Source organism: the organism of the source record quoted next, unplaced genomic scaffold, assembly GCF_019419815.1.
Source record: "Pyrus x bretschneideri cultivar Hongxiangsu unplaced genomic scaffold, Pyrus_bretschneideri_v1 Contig75, whole genome shotgun sequence".
NCBI classification, from domain to species: domain Eukaryota; kingdom Viridiplantae; phylum Streptophyta; class Magnoliopsida; order Rosales; family Rosaceae; genus Pyrus; species Pyrus x bretschneideri.
In genome coordinates this window covers 193,132-208,467 of record NW_025999815.1, presented here as the reverse complement: position 1 = coordinate 208,467, position 15,336 = coordinate 193,132, and the positions used below count along the sequence as shown (strand labels likewise).

The 15,336-nt window shown below is 39.1% G+C and overlaps 1 protein-coding gene across 1 annotated transcript; it reads left to right on the top strand.

The window, feature by feature from the left end:
* Positions 1-6,419: 6,419 nt before the first annotated feature.
* LOC103946275 (uncharacterized oxidoreductase At1g06690, chloroplastic-like) lies at positions 6,420-9,136 on the top strand. Its single transcript, XM_048574807.1, has 9 exons — positions 6,420-6,521; positions 6,599-6,639; positions 6,759-6,923; positions 7,017-7,039; positions 7,166-7,237; positions 7,358-7,525; positions 8,329-8,408; positions 8,490-8,552; positions 8,951-9,136. The coding sequence occupies exons 1-9, from the start codon at positions 6,420-6,422 to the stop codon at positions 9,134-9,136; spliced, it is 900 nt and encodes a 299-aa protein (XP_048430764.1).
* The last annotated feature ends 6,200 nt before the right edge of the window (positions 9,137-15,336 follow it).

The following is a 15,336-nucleotide window of genomic DNA, read 5'->3' as shown; positions in this document are numbered from 1 at the left end:
GCAATTAATTAGTTATAAGTTATTGTGGTTGTTGTAGTTTATCTCTATGTTTTAGCATGGTTGCAAAGTGGGTTTGCTTCCTTTGAGTTCAAGGACAAGTTGGTTTAGTAATGTAATGAATAACTTCATCCCTGGATGTTCGTTCCTTGTATTACATGTTCAATCGTTAACTTCATCCTCTGGATGTTCATTCCGTGTATGACATGTTCAATCGTTAATGGAGCTTTTCTGTTTTGGATACAAGGAGCAAATAGCTGGCTAAAACAAAATGAAAGCTTAATCTACAAACATAGATAGTAGCTTGGCAACTTTAAGTGTGGCTCGAACTGATACAAATTGAAAATTTTGAGTAAATAAAAACGTTGATGGGTTAAATAGTTAGTTGTTAAGGGAGAGGAGAATCTATGGAGATGAAAATTAAAAATAGCTATTTAAGCATGTATACACTACCAGAAATTTGGCCTTGCCCTACGAACTTTTGCTTGATGAACCATATTTCGTCGGGTAAGGGTGTTTTATCTGACAAATTTGCAGTTTGTCAGGCATCACTAGTCAATATTTAGGGTTTTACCCAAAATCTTTATGCGACGTGAAGTTTTTGTAGAGCAATGTGAAAATTGTTGGATAAATATTTAGCGCCAAAAGGGAAAAAGTGGCGAGTAATTTGAAAGGTTTCTCTGACGAAACAAAGGTTTGTCGACTTGAAGACATGTGCCCGACAACCATGTTCGTCGGGCCAATTTTTCATGTCGTTAGACAAAAGCACACAATGACCTGTGAAAAATCTACTAACAAAAACTTTACATGACATCATCCTTATGCTTGCCCGACGAAATGTTCCATCGGGCAAACTCTTATTCATTTAAAAGGTTGTGCCTTCTTCTTTTTCCCCTCTTCTTCTTTTCTTCTCCCCCTCCCTCCCCATTGGCTGCTGCTTAAATTTGCATCTCTCACTCTCTCTCTCCCTCTCTCTCATTCACACCCTCTCATCCATCTCTCCCTCTCCCAATTGATTTAAGGTTAGTTTTTTTTTTTTTATTTGCTAAATATTTTTTATTTAATTGTGTGACTAATTAATTTTGTTGTTGTAGATTTGTGATTGGATTGAAAAAAATTAAAGGAAAGATATGTATTTGTCGCTTAATTATAAATTAAGGTAAATTACATTTTACCTCCCCTCCCCCGGTTCTTTGTAGGTTAAAAAATCTATTAATTAACCGTTACGTGATGATGCAGTAGATACATGGTCCACATTTTTAATGACGTGGAAGCAACTTTTCAGCTTGTGAATAAAAAAACAAGGGTAAATATCAGTTTACTACCCTCAAGTTTCGTGGTTTTCAACATTTGGTACATGAAGTTTTTTTCGTCCCAGAGTCGTACCTAAATTGTTAATTTTGGGATAGTCTCATACATCCGTTAGTCAAACTGTTAACTTTGCCATTAACTGATGATGTGGCGCCTATGTGGGCAATGACTGGACGCCACGTGTCATTAAGGGGTCCACGTGGAAATTAAAAATTCAAAAAAATAATTATTTAAAGAAAAGTTAAAAATTTAAAAATTAAAAAGCAAAACCTAGATCGTCTTCCCCAAATCCCTCCATGCCCACCCTCCCACCCACACCTAGATCGTCTTCCCCAAATCCCCCCGTGCCCACCCTCCCACCCACACCCAGATCTTCCCGTCAACCTATGTCCCCCCCCCCCCAATCCAAACCTTCCTTCACCACCCCACTCTCGCGGTCGTAGGTGACACAGAGGGTCGGGACTCCCTCTCTCTCTCTCTCCTGTCGATTCTTGATCTCCTCCCTCTCGAATCGGGGAGCGTGACCGCTCGACATCCCCCTCCTCGCCTTGATATCTCCATCAACGGCGGAGAAGTAACGGTCATCAAGGAAGTTAACAGTGAATTTGATAGCGGGGACAGAATCGGTGGCCGAGTTCACCGAGTCGTAGAAGGGTGTGACCAGGACTCGCTCGTGGCGTCGGCTAAGACGGTTGACGGAGTGGATGTCGCAGGTGATGCAGAGGGTCGGGACTCCCCCTCTCTCTCTCCCCCACAGTCTCTCTCTCTCTCTCTTTTTTGGTTTTTTAGTTTTGTTTTGTTTTTTTTAATTTTTTTTAATATTTAGTTTTTTTTTTAATTTTGAATTTTGAATTTCCACGTGGACCCCTTAATGACACATGATGTCTAGTCATTATCCACATAGGCACCACATCATCAGTTAACAGCAGAGTTAACGGTTTGGCTAACGTATGAGACTGTCCCAAAATTATGACTATGAGACGAAAAAAACTTCATGTAAACTGATATTTACCCAAAAAACAAATAAAAAAGTTTAATTACAGACATAGGGATAAATAACACCATATGATTCATGTAATTCGATGTTGAGGAACAGCAACAGGTTTGCGGCAAGCTCAGGCATGTTGAAGGTCGTGCTTGCACGGGGTGGCGAAGTGTTGTGCAGCGCAGTGTTCATTTGATGCGGGAACAGATTTGGGTTGGGTTGCAAGCGGCGGGTCAGGAGTAGTGCAATCGTGGGGTTTAATCATTTCTGGGAATCCAAGAGCCTGGAAAGCCCAAAGTCCCCGACTTTAATCCACATATCTTTCTCGAAAAAGATATTCGATGACCTGAATAAACCTGTTTCTCACCGTACTTCTCGAAGTACGGCTTGTTTACAGCGGAGCTGAAGTGGAGAGTGGCTTTGTAAATAAGAGAGGAGAAGTGCTTAGTCAAATTTAGCACCACGAAATCGAAGTTCAACCCCATTGCACTGAAATCCAATTCGACTTATCATGGAGATTCACCATTACATCGGCAACATATTCCGGGAGTGAGACACTTAGGCATGAACTCTCTTCATATGGCCGTGTTGATGACGACCAAGTGATGGACATATTGAATGATATTTTCCGTAATGCTTCGATCAATATGGATGAAGAGCCATCCACACACTCTGATAAGTACGATAAATTGTTGATGGAAGCTCAGTGAGAATTGTACCCTGGTTGTCAAGATGTAGAGTGTAATATGACCAATCAAAACTACGATATGATGATGGGAATGGTTAAACGTATGTTTCCGAAACCAAATGTCGTTGCTTGTAAATCATTCTAGTTCGAAGAAGATGCTGAAAGATTTCAGGTTGGGATATGACAAGATCCATGCATGCTTATTTATTATTTTGCAGTGAATTCGAGAAGGGATCCCTGTTTTTGGTACCCAAAAATCCCAGACAAGTTCCTCTCTTTCGATCAACCCATCTTAAACTTGAATACAACAATTCGTCCTACCCAATAGTCTAAACGTAAACTCACCAACAAGAAACAAACATATGCCGGCCGGTCGACCCACATACGGGTTTAGTAGAAGGGCTACACAAGCAGAGATAGAGAAACCTGCAATGCCCACATCATTAGAAACATATAGAGACTATACCATCAAACTCTTGACATGAACCGCAAATAATCTCCATAACGCAAATAGCTCTGCAACTGGAAATGCCATGAATTTGATTATGCAGTTTAGAAAGGAGTAAATACACAATTTCCAGTGTTACAAAAAACAACCATAAATTAAGGGACTACCAATCTCTCGCAATCAAAGACTCTCAAAGAGTCGCATGTGGTCTTCAAATGTCTTTGCATGCCGGACCTTGGCCACAGACCCATCTTCTTGAACGTGAAAACATTGTAAAAACTCTTAGAAATAAGTTTCTGGAAACGAGCATTGATATTCATGTTGAGGCGTAAAGATTGTTTTTTGTAGCAATTCCATACCCAATATTCTGGAGGATGCATTTTAAGATTGTAAGTTAAAGCCATACTCATGCAGTAAGCGCCTGCGTCATGAACAACCAGACCAGATCCCTGAAACGGGTAACTCTAGGTCAGCAATCAAGCACCAAAAATCCTTAAGGGAAACCTCCAGAACAGAATAACTGCGAAGATCGTCATTTGATCTCCTAGTCATAGAAGACGTCAAATGATTATAGCTCTGACCGTCCATCAAATGATTATAGTTCAATATTAATTATGAAGCAGCTACCAATGGTATTTTGATTAATTATTGAGCAGCTACCAATAATATCTTGCCTGCAATTCTCGCAGCGGAAACAATGTTTTCCAAGTCGAATTCCCTATCGATATTGATAAGAACACCTTCTTGGGCAGCCAAAACCATGTCCTCTAACAATTTTCCATTCCCATTAAAAATGCACCTGCCCTCACACAAATAGTTGTACAAACATGAATTTAAATATTCACTCACAATTCACACCTTCTTGGGTCGGGTCACGTAAAATTTACCTAGTAGGCAGTTCATAGAACTAAAATTTGACGGTAACTTTCAGCAGATGAAAAACGTTGAGTTTCATTCTAATTTTTTTACAATGCTAACCAAAATCTGACGTAAAAATACTACAATATCCTTTTTAACTAAAATAATTTATAAAACTGTATCTTCTCCAAACCTTTTGAGTAGAAAGGGGAGTGGTTAAACCTAAACAGGTTAATTATATCATAATTGGTATAATGGTAAGAATAACCCTAGTTGAATAATAATTCAAATAAACCCTAACCACATTCACAGCGTGTATCGACGGCAACGATGAAAATTAAACACCGTAATAAGAATAGAACAGATGAAACAAGGAAGAAGAAGGTGGGTAGAGTGGGGGACCTGGTGAAGCTGATGTTTGTAAGGTTGGAGACTGAAGGCCAGCTCTGTATGCTGAGCTCTTCTCCTTCTTCTCCTTCCATTTTTTTATTGTATTTTTTCCAATTTTCAGAGATAAAATATAATGGTTGTTTTTGAGAGATTTTTACAGAAGAGAGTGAAGTGAAGTGAAGAGAAGAGAAAAGAAAAAGGAACCTGGAAACACAAGAAGGCAAGAATCGGAAGAAGATTAGGAATCGCATATCATGTCCAAAACTTGACTGCACAATGGATGGAGAAGATTTAGTTTGTAATTATTTGAGTTAAGAAAGGGTATTGCAGTATTTTCACATCAAATTTTGTATAATGGTTAGTTAAAATTCTACTCATGGTTCAAATTTTGGTTATATTTCCAAATATCCCCTCTTGTTTTGCTATTAAAAATTTTGTTTTGCTTTTGCAAAACAGTTTTTCGTTTTGTAGACACAAAAAATGGGTGAAAATGCATTTAATAGATTTTTTTTTCTTTGTTTTTTTTTTTGAAAATAAACTCAATGACCAAAAACACAGAAAAATATTTAGCTTAAATTCTGTAGAACATCAAATTGATGTTTCCTCTATTTTTCAAGAATAGTTTTGTTAGTGGAACTGGGTCATTTGGATCTGTTTGATACATCCCTTTTCTTATGAGTCAAACAGATCTATTTTCAATCATATATGTTGTAGAACAAGACAACAATATAAAAGAATCTCTTTGAGGGTGTTTGTTTGACCTTCTTAGTGGAACTGGACTAGACTACACTAATTGCTAGTGTAGTCTGATGTTTGGTATGCACAAGGATTAGGTTTAATGGGATTAGAACGTACTCACTAGGATTAAACCCCTTGCTAGGAGTTCTTAGCGAGGCATCCCAAAAACCCCTCGACTCATAAGACCTCATGCGCTCCTGCAAGAGAGAACCTAGCTCATCCTATGAGAGAGTGTCATCGGCACCCTGCTCCCTCATCGTCGTCCTCCTCATCCTTATCTCAGCTGCATCCTGCTCGCCCTCATCTGCTCCTCTTCTCTAGTAAACTTCAAATCCGACATTATTTCTTCGATTTGTTTTGCAGATCGTGATATTATTGGGCTTTATTTGATTTAGGTGTTTTGGGTTTAAGAAATTTTCAATAATAAACCTCTGCACTTGAACAAATTAGGGTTTTGATTTTTAGGGTCAAATTGAAATTAGAATTTGGGGTTTTCACATTTTATGCCATTTTCATATTTCTTTGATTTGTAATTGTTGTTGTAAAGGGATGTTGCAGTAGCATCGCAACTGAATCTAATCGTTGTTTATAGCTTGCTTGTGGATCAAACAGTCATCCTGTTACTGAATCCTGCAGTGTTCTCCCAGAGCATGTATTCCCCAAGTAGTCTTCTTTTGGTCGGGCAGTGTGAACTTAGTTAAAGTCTCGTCACTTGATACTGATGGCTCATGCAATTCCAGCCGTCCATATTTCATGGAACCTAAAAAATGAAGACGAGCATGTACACTCCGAGGACCATGTCCCTCTTCACTCCAAAGTCATCGGTCCCAGCTCTTCAATCTTCAATTCTTCACCCAACCATCACAAACTACTTCTTTTACTCCTCAATAACAATGTGACCCCATCACTAGCTTCAGATTGAACATGAGAAGTGAGTTGCATTTGTATTATTCATCTTTATGCTAAATTACTCAATTGTGATTGTGATGGCATTATGTTTGGTAATGGCTGCAGACAGGAAAATGAAAGTGGCTAAAGCTGCTTTCGATGTCAGTGTTGATGGTGGAATAACCTTCTTTGATACTGCTGAGGTGTACGGCTCCAGGGTGAGAAAAGTGTCTTATAGTTCTTTCCATAAAATTTGTTGCAGTAAAAACAAATTCATCGTTATCTACTCTTGCAGGCTTCTTTTGGTGCTGTAAATTCTGAAACTCTACTAGGAAGGTACATTGTAGGAATTTTTTGTGCTGCATCATTCTTGTTTCAAATCAACAGAGTACAGCTAATTGTCGTCGGTTTCTGTATTTTGAGGACATTAGTAGACTACTCTGAATTTCGCATAGATTTATCAAGGAAAGGAAACAGAAGGATCCAGGCGTAGAGGTTGTTGTCACAACCACATTCGCAGCTTTGCCTTGGAGGCTGGGCAGTCAAAGTGTCATAGCTGCCCTCAAGGACTCCCTCAATCGCCTGGATCTTTCTTCTGTGGAACTGTATCAACTCCATTGGTATGTCCCTTATGAGCCTTTGCTTTTTGTATAAATAATTGTTTCTGCTAAGGTAACTGCAAAATCTTATCAAGTGTCTGTGTTATTTTTCAGGCCTGGAATATGGGGAAATGAAGGTTGTTCATAACTTCATATGTAACACCATTTTTTCATTGAATAAATTTGTCCATCTAATATAATTAGGAGGTCACATTATTTACATTTTGTTTCTGAAGAGGTGTATTTGGGAAGTCAATTTTCAGGGTATCTTGATGGTCTTGGAGATGCTGTTGAGCAGGGCCTTGTGAAGGCTGTTGGTGTTTCCAACTACAGCGGTATAATTCGATCTTTTATCTGTTTGTTGTTGGTTAAAATTAGTAGTTCAAATCATGGAAAAAAAAATTCAATCATAGATGCTCCTAAACAGAACATGACGATAAAGTTTGTTATTTCAGAAAAGCGATTGCGTGAGGCACACGCAAAACTTCAAAAGAGAGGTATCCCACTAGCATCAAATCAAGTGAATTACAGCCTCATATACAGGGCACCAAAGGAGAATGGAGTGAAGTCTACCTGTGATGAACTAGGGATCACTTTGATTGCCTATTCGCCTATTGCTCAAGGTGAAGTTGGAACCTCGTGTTTTCTTACCATATTCTCATCATCACTCGATATGTTAGCTTAAAAGATATAATGTCTTCTTATTTTACAGTATTTAAAACCTCTCCATGCGATCTTAAACATTGCCATTAGGACTTGGGAGAAAGCATGCTTGCTCACTTTTCTCAGTCAGCCTTTTAATGTGAAATTTCGAATTTTCGAGCAATCCTTGTCAAGAAGTTCTTAACTTCAACTTGATGATCTTGTTTATTTTATGTTTCATGATAGTTATGGACTTTAGTTGTGCACATAAAGACTCACCTTTCAGGCTATAACCTTCCAACTAAATGCCTAAATGAAACAGTGAAGAAAATAAAATTCTGTACATCTTGTGCATTCATGTGCTTTATCTTTTCAGCGTCTTGCTTGTATTTTTCTTTTGTTGAATTCAACTACCGCTTGGTAGTTGGCGAATGGTGATCTTGCATGGTAAAGCTTTAATGTGAATTCAAACTGTCGCTGGATAATTGGCGAATGGCTGTAATACCTTACAAAAAATTCCAAACATCTGGTTTTCGGGTAAAATATTTAGTTTTTAACAAAACAAAGGGGATGTAGTTATTCTAAAACATTAAAAAAAAGGATTCTTGATAAAAGATGTATGTTTGGATCTTATGTTATTACTTGAATCTTTGCACAACCCTGCTTAGAACGGTTACGGCCTTTAATTTTACTAGATTGGTTACCAGAGTAGTCAACTTTGCCTGTCTGATCCAGGGTGAAGGAGATTAAGAAGATTGACATTCTACTATTTATGCATATGCAGGTGCTCTTACAGGAAAGTACACACCTGAAAATCCCCCAACTGGCCCTCGAAGACAGATTTATACTGAATTTCTTTCAAAGGTAAATCATAGTCAGTACTTTGAAAGCCTGCTAAACATTAAATTCCAAATTGTTTTGCTAAAATATTGTTGTTATCTGCAGCTCCAATCTCTGCTGAACTGGATCAAGGAAATAGGAGAAACGTACATTAAAACAAACACACAGGTTTGTTGATGCTCTTTTAACCTTAACTAGCTTTTATCTTTTCCATATTAGAAGCCCTAAAGTTTTCATTTATGTGGAAGCATGGCTGAAAATATCCCCAAAAGTACAATATTTTAGTAGTTAATCCATTTTGGACCCTTTACGAGTATGAAACGCTTCATAGATACCGTTGCAACTTCCAGCTCATGCTGAAAGAAACTCTTTGTTTCACCATCTTTTATACATGTAGTCCAACTCTTGGTAGTTTCATGTTTTCCGTTTAAGATCATTAAACTACATATTGATATATCAAGCAAGAATTCTGAAATGCAGAAATAATTGTTGGGGTATTAAAATGTGTAAATATATAGGTTGTTCTCTTTGCTGGGTTTTAATGCGAGTTAGGTTACTGTTAACAGGTAGTCCTAAACTGGTTGATAGCCCAGGACAACGTTGTGCCAATCCCGGGATCCAAAAACGAAGAACAGGCTGCAAAATTTGCAGGTGCACTTGGATGGCGGCTCAACAGTGAAGAAGTAGCCGAATTGCGCGTTTTGGCTACAGAGATAAAACCTGTTACTGGTTTCCCTGTTGAAAAATTTTAATTTCTTACACGAGCATCAAGGCTGTAAATTCTTCTATACAAAAATATGTACACACTTCACATCTAATGCAAATTTGACATATCTAATTTTAGAGAGATTGCAGGCTGACCATTGATGTAGCAAATTTGACATATTTCAAATCTATAGCCACACTATAACTAGCAAGCGCAGTCACACACTGTCACTGCGGTCTTAGAACAAGTTAATAAGCATTTCTTCATATGGAAACGATCCAGTCGGGGAACTAACATCAAACTGGTGACAGTACTATTTTCATTATCCTGCTTTTTAGTCTAACACTACACCAAACGCTTTACTAAGCTAGTCCAGCTTAATCTAGTCTAAGCCAATCCAGCTTAGTCCCTGAAGCTAGTCCAGTCTGAAACAGTCTCGTGCAAAAAACGCACTATATGTTTTCATTATGAAAGAATTACATCTGATCTATCAAAGTCGTCAATGCATAACAATCATGGTTAAACTTTTAAATAAATATGGAATTATGAATCATGGGCTTCGTTGTGGACCACTAATCAAATGACAAGTGCTAAGCCAACCCTTCAACGATACGAGTCAGGTTACCCGCACATAAGAAATATGAACTTGATTTTGAACTTGTTTTTATACAAATCGGTTCCAACTCAGACAATTTTGAAAACTAAAGATAAGAACTTTATTGCTTTACATCCAGCCCAGTAATAGGGTCTAAATTCACGAGTCCAAAAATCTGTATGTTCACCCCTACCTCCTACTTCACTCCCCTACGTTAAGGTCTATTTTGTAATTTTGGAACAGGAGAAAAAGTTAATAATAATTTGTTCGAAAAAATAAGTGTGTCCAGAGATGAATACTGGCTGTAAATAGGGTCACTCATAGACAATAAGCTGCGGTGCAAGGTATTAAAAGTGTCTATGCCGCATGGACTACCACAAACGTCAATTTTCTTAGACGGCTGCGCTCATTCTACCAAGGGTTGAACAGTATCTAAATTTTTGTATTTTAGTGGTATTTTTTTTTTATTTATAAATGAGAGATTTTAAATTTAAATCTTGAAAGTGAAGAGTTTCAAAAAGCAAATTTAAATCTAAGGGTGCGTGGTAGCAAGGTTCTCTGAACTTTACCCAATATTTAGTTTTTGTCCCTAAACTATTTAGTTTCTCTCGTCCTCCACCTTAACTCTATATTGCTTTAATGGTCCTTCCGTCAAATTGCCTTCTTTTCTGTCAAATTTAAGAGTATAGTGGTCTTTTCATACATAAAAAATTTAATTTACTAAAAAATATGAGAAGCGCTTGGCTCCTTCAGGTTAAGTCCCTCCTCAAAACACTTCGTGGCCTATTCACAGAATTTCATGTTTGTGATCGGAAACAATCATAATATAAATCACTATGTAAAGATCATCTTTGTAAATAAATCAATTAAAACTAAGATCATTTAGTCAATTCTTAAGTAATTTTTATCATAAGCACGAAGTTTCGTGAATAAGTCACGATCTATTTTAAGGAATTTTAAGGAGGAGTTCTTCCTCAATCCTTGGATCCAAGTCTTTCGCTTTAAAAAATTTATTTTCTTATTTTTGATGAAATTCCTATTTTATCTTTCAACTTAACGAAAATATTGATAAAGTTAATGAAAAAGACTATTAATGCAACAAATGACATAATTCAAGGATGCGAGAAACTATTAATAGAGTTATGGACAAAAATTAAACTCGTGATGTAAATCAGGAACTCTCTACAATTTAGCCCAAATCTAGTTATCTATATTTTCAAATACCGTTATTCAGTTGCCACTTCACACCCCGACTGAAGTAACGTAATAGGACTGTCTCACAGAGCAAGAAAGTACTATTAGAACGCGTAAAAAGCCAGTGTGGTAGTGGTACTGCTCTGCTGCTCCTCCAAAAACATGCATGGCCTTCATTGATGCAACATTACATTGACGTCGACCTATTGCTATTGCTCTAGGGCTACCATGATGCCTATACCCTCGCCTGCATGTGCAACCAATTAATATTCCAGAATCTTGACAGAGAGAGAGGATGGACAAATATCCCATCCACCATCTCTAAAGAAAATCTGATATCTCTCTCAGATTCCATCACTCATTTATGTGAAAGTCTCGGGTTCGCTATGCTACTTATACCTATTCCATGCTTACGAGAGATTTTTCAATGTGATCATCACACGAGCTAGTACATCACGCGTCTTTATAGAAATAGTAGGTTATATGTGTTAAAAAGTTAATAACTTAAAAATTAAAATTTTCCACCACTTATATAAAAATACATAGTGTACCATCTGTATTCCCGTTACAACTAAAAATTTCTCCATGCTTACACCAAATTTTAAAAAAAAAATATTGGGAAACTAAAACCGGCTGATGGGGTTGGAGGTAAAAAGGAAGAGTAATGATATTCTTACCACAATTTTATATCATATTTTTTTACCATCTTAGGTGGCAGATGAATTGGACAAGCTACATCATTTAATTTCAATTTTTTATTAATTAAAACGCTTAAATAATCTTATATAGAAGAAGGAGACTCCTCGTATACCACAATCATCATTTAATTGACAATCTTTTTATTAATTATTGATTAATATTTTGAAATTAAATGCTAATTAATTTAGATGATGTGTCTGTCCACATCAGATGTGACAGCCCATCCCAGATTTTTCATACCGTAGGGGTGAAATGACGGTTTTGCCCCTAATGGATAATGGTTGTTTGTGTGGTTGCTTTGAGTACTTGGTTGGCTGCATCTCAGCCACACATCCATCATCATTCTCATCACCCTCTCCTGTTAACCCTCTTTATCCCGTATCCCTATCTCTCTCTCTCTCCCTCTCTCTTATTCATCAGTTTGTACGGACAAGAACCAAAGTGTTCGAAAACGTGGTAGATCGAGGAAGAAAACCATACATCCGTGCTCGTGAGGTTCTTAGGAGTTCAACCATACCTATTTTAGGTAAGGGAACCTTCGTTTTCACATCGAACCCGAGATGCTCAATTCGGGGTACTATTCATGCACACGTAAATTCATGTGTTTTTGGGAATTTCAGGCTTGTAGGAAGCTTGGTGAGGTCCTTAGGTGTCTCGGGGTGGTTCGTTTGAAGGTTTTGGACGTCGGGATCGTGAGTTGCAGGTTTGGCCGGAGTTGGTGGAGTTTTTCCGGCGAGATTCCATTGGTTTTAGTGCTTAAAAGTGGTAAGGATTTGTTCATCTAGCTGTAAGCTTCATTTTGGTACCAATTTCGTGGAATTTGAGTTAAAAACGAGTGAGATATTAAGTTTAGAATTTTTCCCGGTTTTCCGGCAATAGCGACGGCGCCAGAGGTTGGCCGGAGAAGATGACGGAATATTCCGTCAGTTTGGATGGACTATTCCTAACGTTAGGTTAACTTTAACGGAATCTGTCAAAGTTAACGGAATATTCCTGACGGCGTTAACTGACGCCGTCAATGTGCCAGGCATGTGCCTGCGCGTGGGCGGCGCGTGTGGCCGTGCCTTGGCCGGCGCGTGGGGGCGCATGAGGCATCGGAAAATTATTTTAAAAATATGGAGATGTTCGTGAGGTTGAGTAGATCACGTTGGTGTATTTATACACCTCATTTGAGCATTGTATGAGAAGTTATTACCTAGTTTGTGTTATGTGCTTTAAATTAACGTTTTTATAGTTGTTTCGCATATAGGTGAGACCTATCCTGAGGACGAGCGCAGTCACTCGAGGCAAGGGGGTTACAACCCTTCTGCATATCAGTGAGTGGACTTTTGGTTTTCTGTATATACCTATATACTTGTGTTTTTGCCAGAAAGTGAAATGAAGCGTTTATATGCTTTATATTCCATGCTTTGCGTTTGCCTAATTAATTATGCATTAGTAGTTGCGTGTGTGTGTGTATATATATATATATATATATATATATATATATATATATATATATGTTTGGTGCTACGAACGCACAGGTAAGTGCCAGGTAAGTTGTGGTTTATGTTTATGTTTAGTAGTGAATTGAGATGCATAGAGAGCTCATAACCTGCACCCCCGGTGTTAGTGCTCCCGCCCAAAGTAGGGCACAGTCCTTCACATGATGTTCACCTCCCGCACCACACGCTCATCTTGGATCCAAGTTAGGTGCACAGTCCTGTCATACAGACCACTTTAGGTGGTTCCGACTCGTAGGTGACCCGCGATTATTCGCCCAATCTTCACGTGATCGTAGCACTTGAGCGTATTTATTTACACCCAGTCCTGTCGTACAGACCACTTTAGGTGGTTCCGACTCGTGTGCAAGTAGAGTTAGTGAGTTGGTGATTTGAGCTCTAGATTCAGCCGTACAAGTTACGTTAGGTGACTCCAGCTGACAGATTATATGGCACTGATTTGGTATTACCTGAGTACTTGCATTTTATTTAGAGGCACTCGACATGGCATATTTCTGAGCATGAGTTATATACATGTGCATATTCTATTTTCTAGGAAACTATACAAGTTTTTACGGTGAGGGGTTAGTACTTTTGATATTGAAATGATTTTGAAAAGCTTTGTTTTTGCTCACTCACACTTTCTGTTTTGCACCCTTCCAGGTTCTAGTTTGGATAGCTCTGTTGGTGGCTCTCGAGGGATTCACGACATATCTGACAGATTATCACCAATGTAGGACCACCTCTGGGTGTGTTTATTTTAGCGTTTGTTCCACGGACTGTACTAGGTCTTCCATGCTTTGAATATTGTTTTTCACACTTACGCTTGCACTTGTATGTTATCTACTTAGTGTATAGCTTGGTTTTTATTTATTCGTACTTTTATTATTCTTAGCTTCCGCACTATGCACATGGTTACGTCACTCTCACGTGATGGCCAGCATGCCCTGACTTCAGTCGAGGTGTGTCAGTTTGGTATCAGAGCATAGGTTTGGCAGTCCTGTACTTTTGTGTGTATTCTAATTGTTTTGGTGTCTTCTGTCAGAACTATGCCGCCTCGTAAAGAACCACGTCACTCTGCTGAGCCAAGTTTCCCCGATTTAGCTCAACTGGGGGAAGCTATCGCCACCACTATTCAGTCGGCGCTCCACCCTCCCCAGAGGACTCTTCTGAAGACTATGTACAATCTGAAGCTGGATAAGTTCAAGGGCCATGAGGGTTTTGAGGGAGCGGAGCGGTGGCTAGAACATATTGAGAAGACCTTTCGTGTTCTGCATAATCAGGGGAATCTCCCTGTTGAGAAGTAGGTTGAGATGACATCTTGGTTTTTGGGTAAGGATTCGGCATCCTGCTGGGAGCAGGAGGTCTGTCGTTTGTCCCCAAAGGAGAAGACTGATTGGGAGGTATTCAGAGAGCTGTTCAGGAGAAGGTTTGTGCCTCCTGAGTATATAGACCGCAAAAAGCAGGAATTCACGGAGTTGAGGCAGGGGAAGTTGAAGGCAAACGAGTATTACCGGAGGTTTACTGATTTGTCCCGTTATCATCCGGATGTTGCTGGCAATCCGGCAGAGATACTTTGTCGTTTCAGTTTGGGTACTAAGAAGAAGTGGCGTTCTATGGCGACCACTACCCCTTGTGACACATACTAGGAGTTCTATGAGATTATGTTGAGGATTGAGGAATTCGAGAACATGCCCAGCGAGAGTGAGGAGGAATAAAAAGATGGTAACCAGAGGAAAGATGACAAGGGCAAGGGTCAGGCATTGCTCGGACCTCGTAAGACCCAGAGCTTCAAGCGGGGTAGAACCAGTTCTAGTTCTTCTAGCGATGGTTTTAGTGTCACTGGTCAACGTTGTGGTGGTAGATTTGCTGGGGGTGCTAGAGGCCAAAGGCAGGGTGATACTGGTAAAGGAAGAGCTCCGATTTGCCGCAGATGTAATAATCGACATTTTGGAGAGTGCAGGAGAGGCAGCGATGGTTGCTTCACTTGTGGGCAGATGGGACATCGGGCTGCAAATTATCCCCAGAGTCAGCAGAGGCCCCAGCAGACTTTCTTGCCACCACCTGCACCGATCCAGCAGGTTCCTAGTCCTGGTAGTTACGGGCAGACGAGTCGTTGTGGTGTCTATTACTATCAAGGCGATGTTGTTCCTTATGCCCTAGGACAGTATCCATATCCCTAGGATCCATATTCTCAGAGTGGTTATCCTCAGTATTCTGGTGGTTATATGTCGTATCCTCCAGTTCCAGCAGGTAGGTCTTAGTGGTACCAGGGAG

Coding starts and splice junctions, on each gene's coding strand:
- LOC103946275 (XM_048574807.1), top strand. CDS start 6,420: ATGGCTGCAGACAGGAAAATGAAAGTGGCTAAAGCTGCTTTCGATGTC. Junction 6,522..6,598: donor CTGAGGTGTACGGCTCCAGG/GTGAGAAAAGTG, acceptor CTACTCTTGCAG/GCTTCTTTTGGTGCTGTAAA. Junction 7,526..8,328: donor CTATTCGCCTATTGCTCAAG/GTGAAGTTGGAA, acceptor ATGCATATGCAG/GTGCTCTTACAGGAAAGTAC.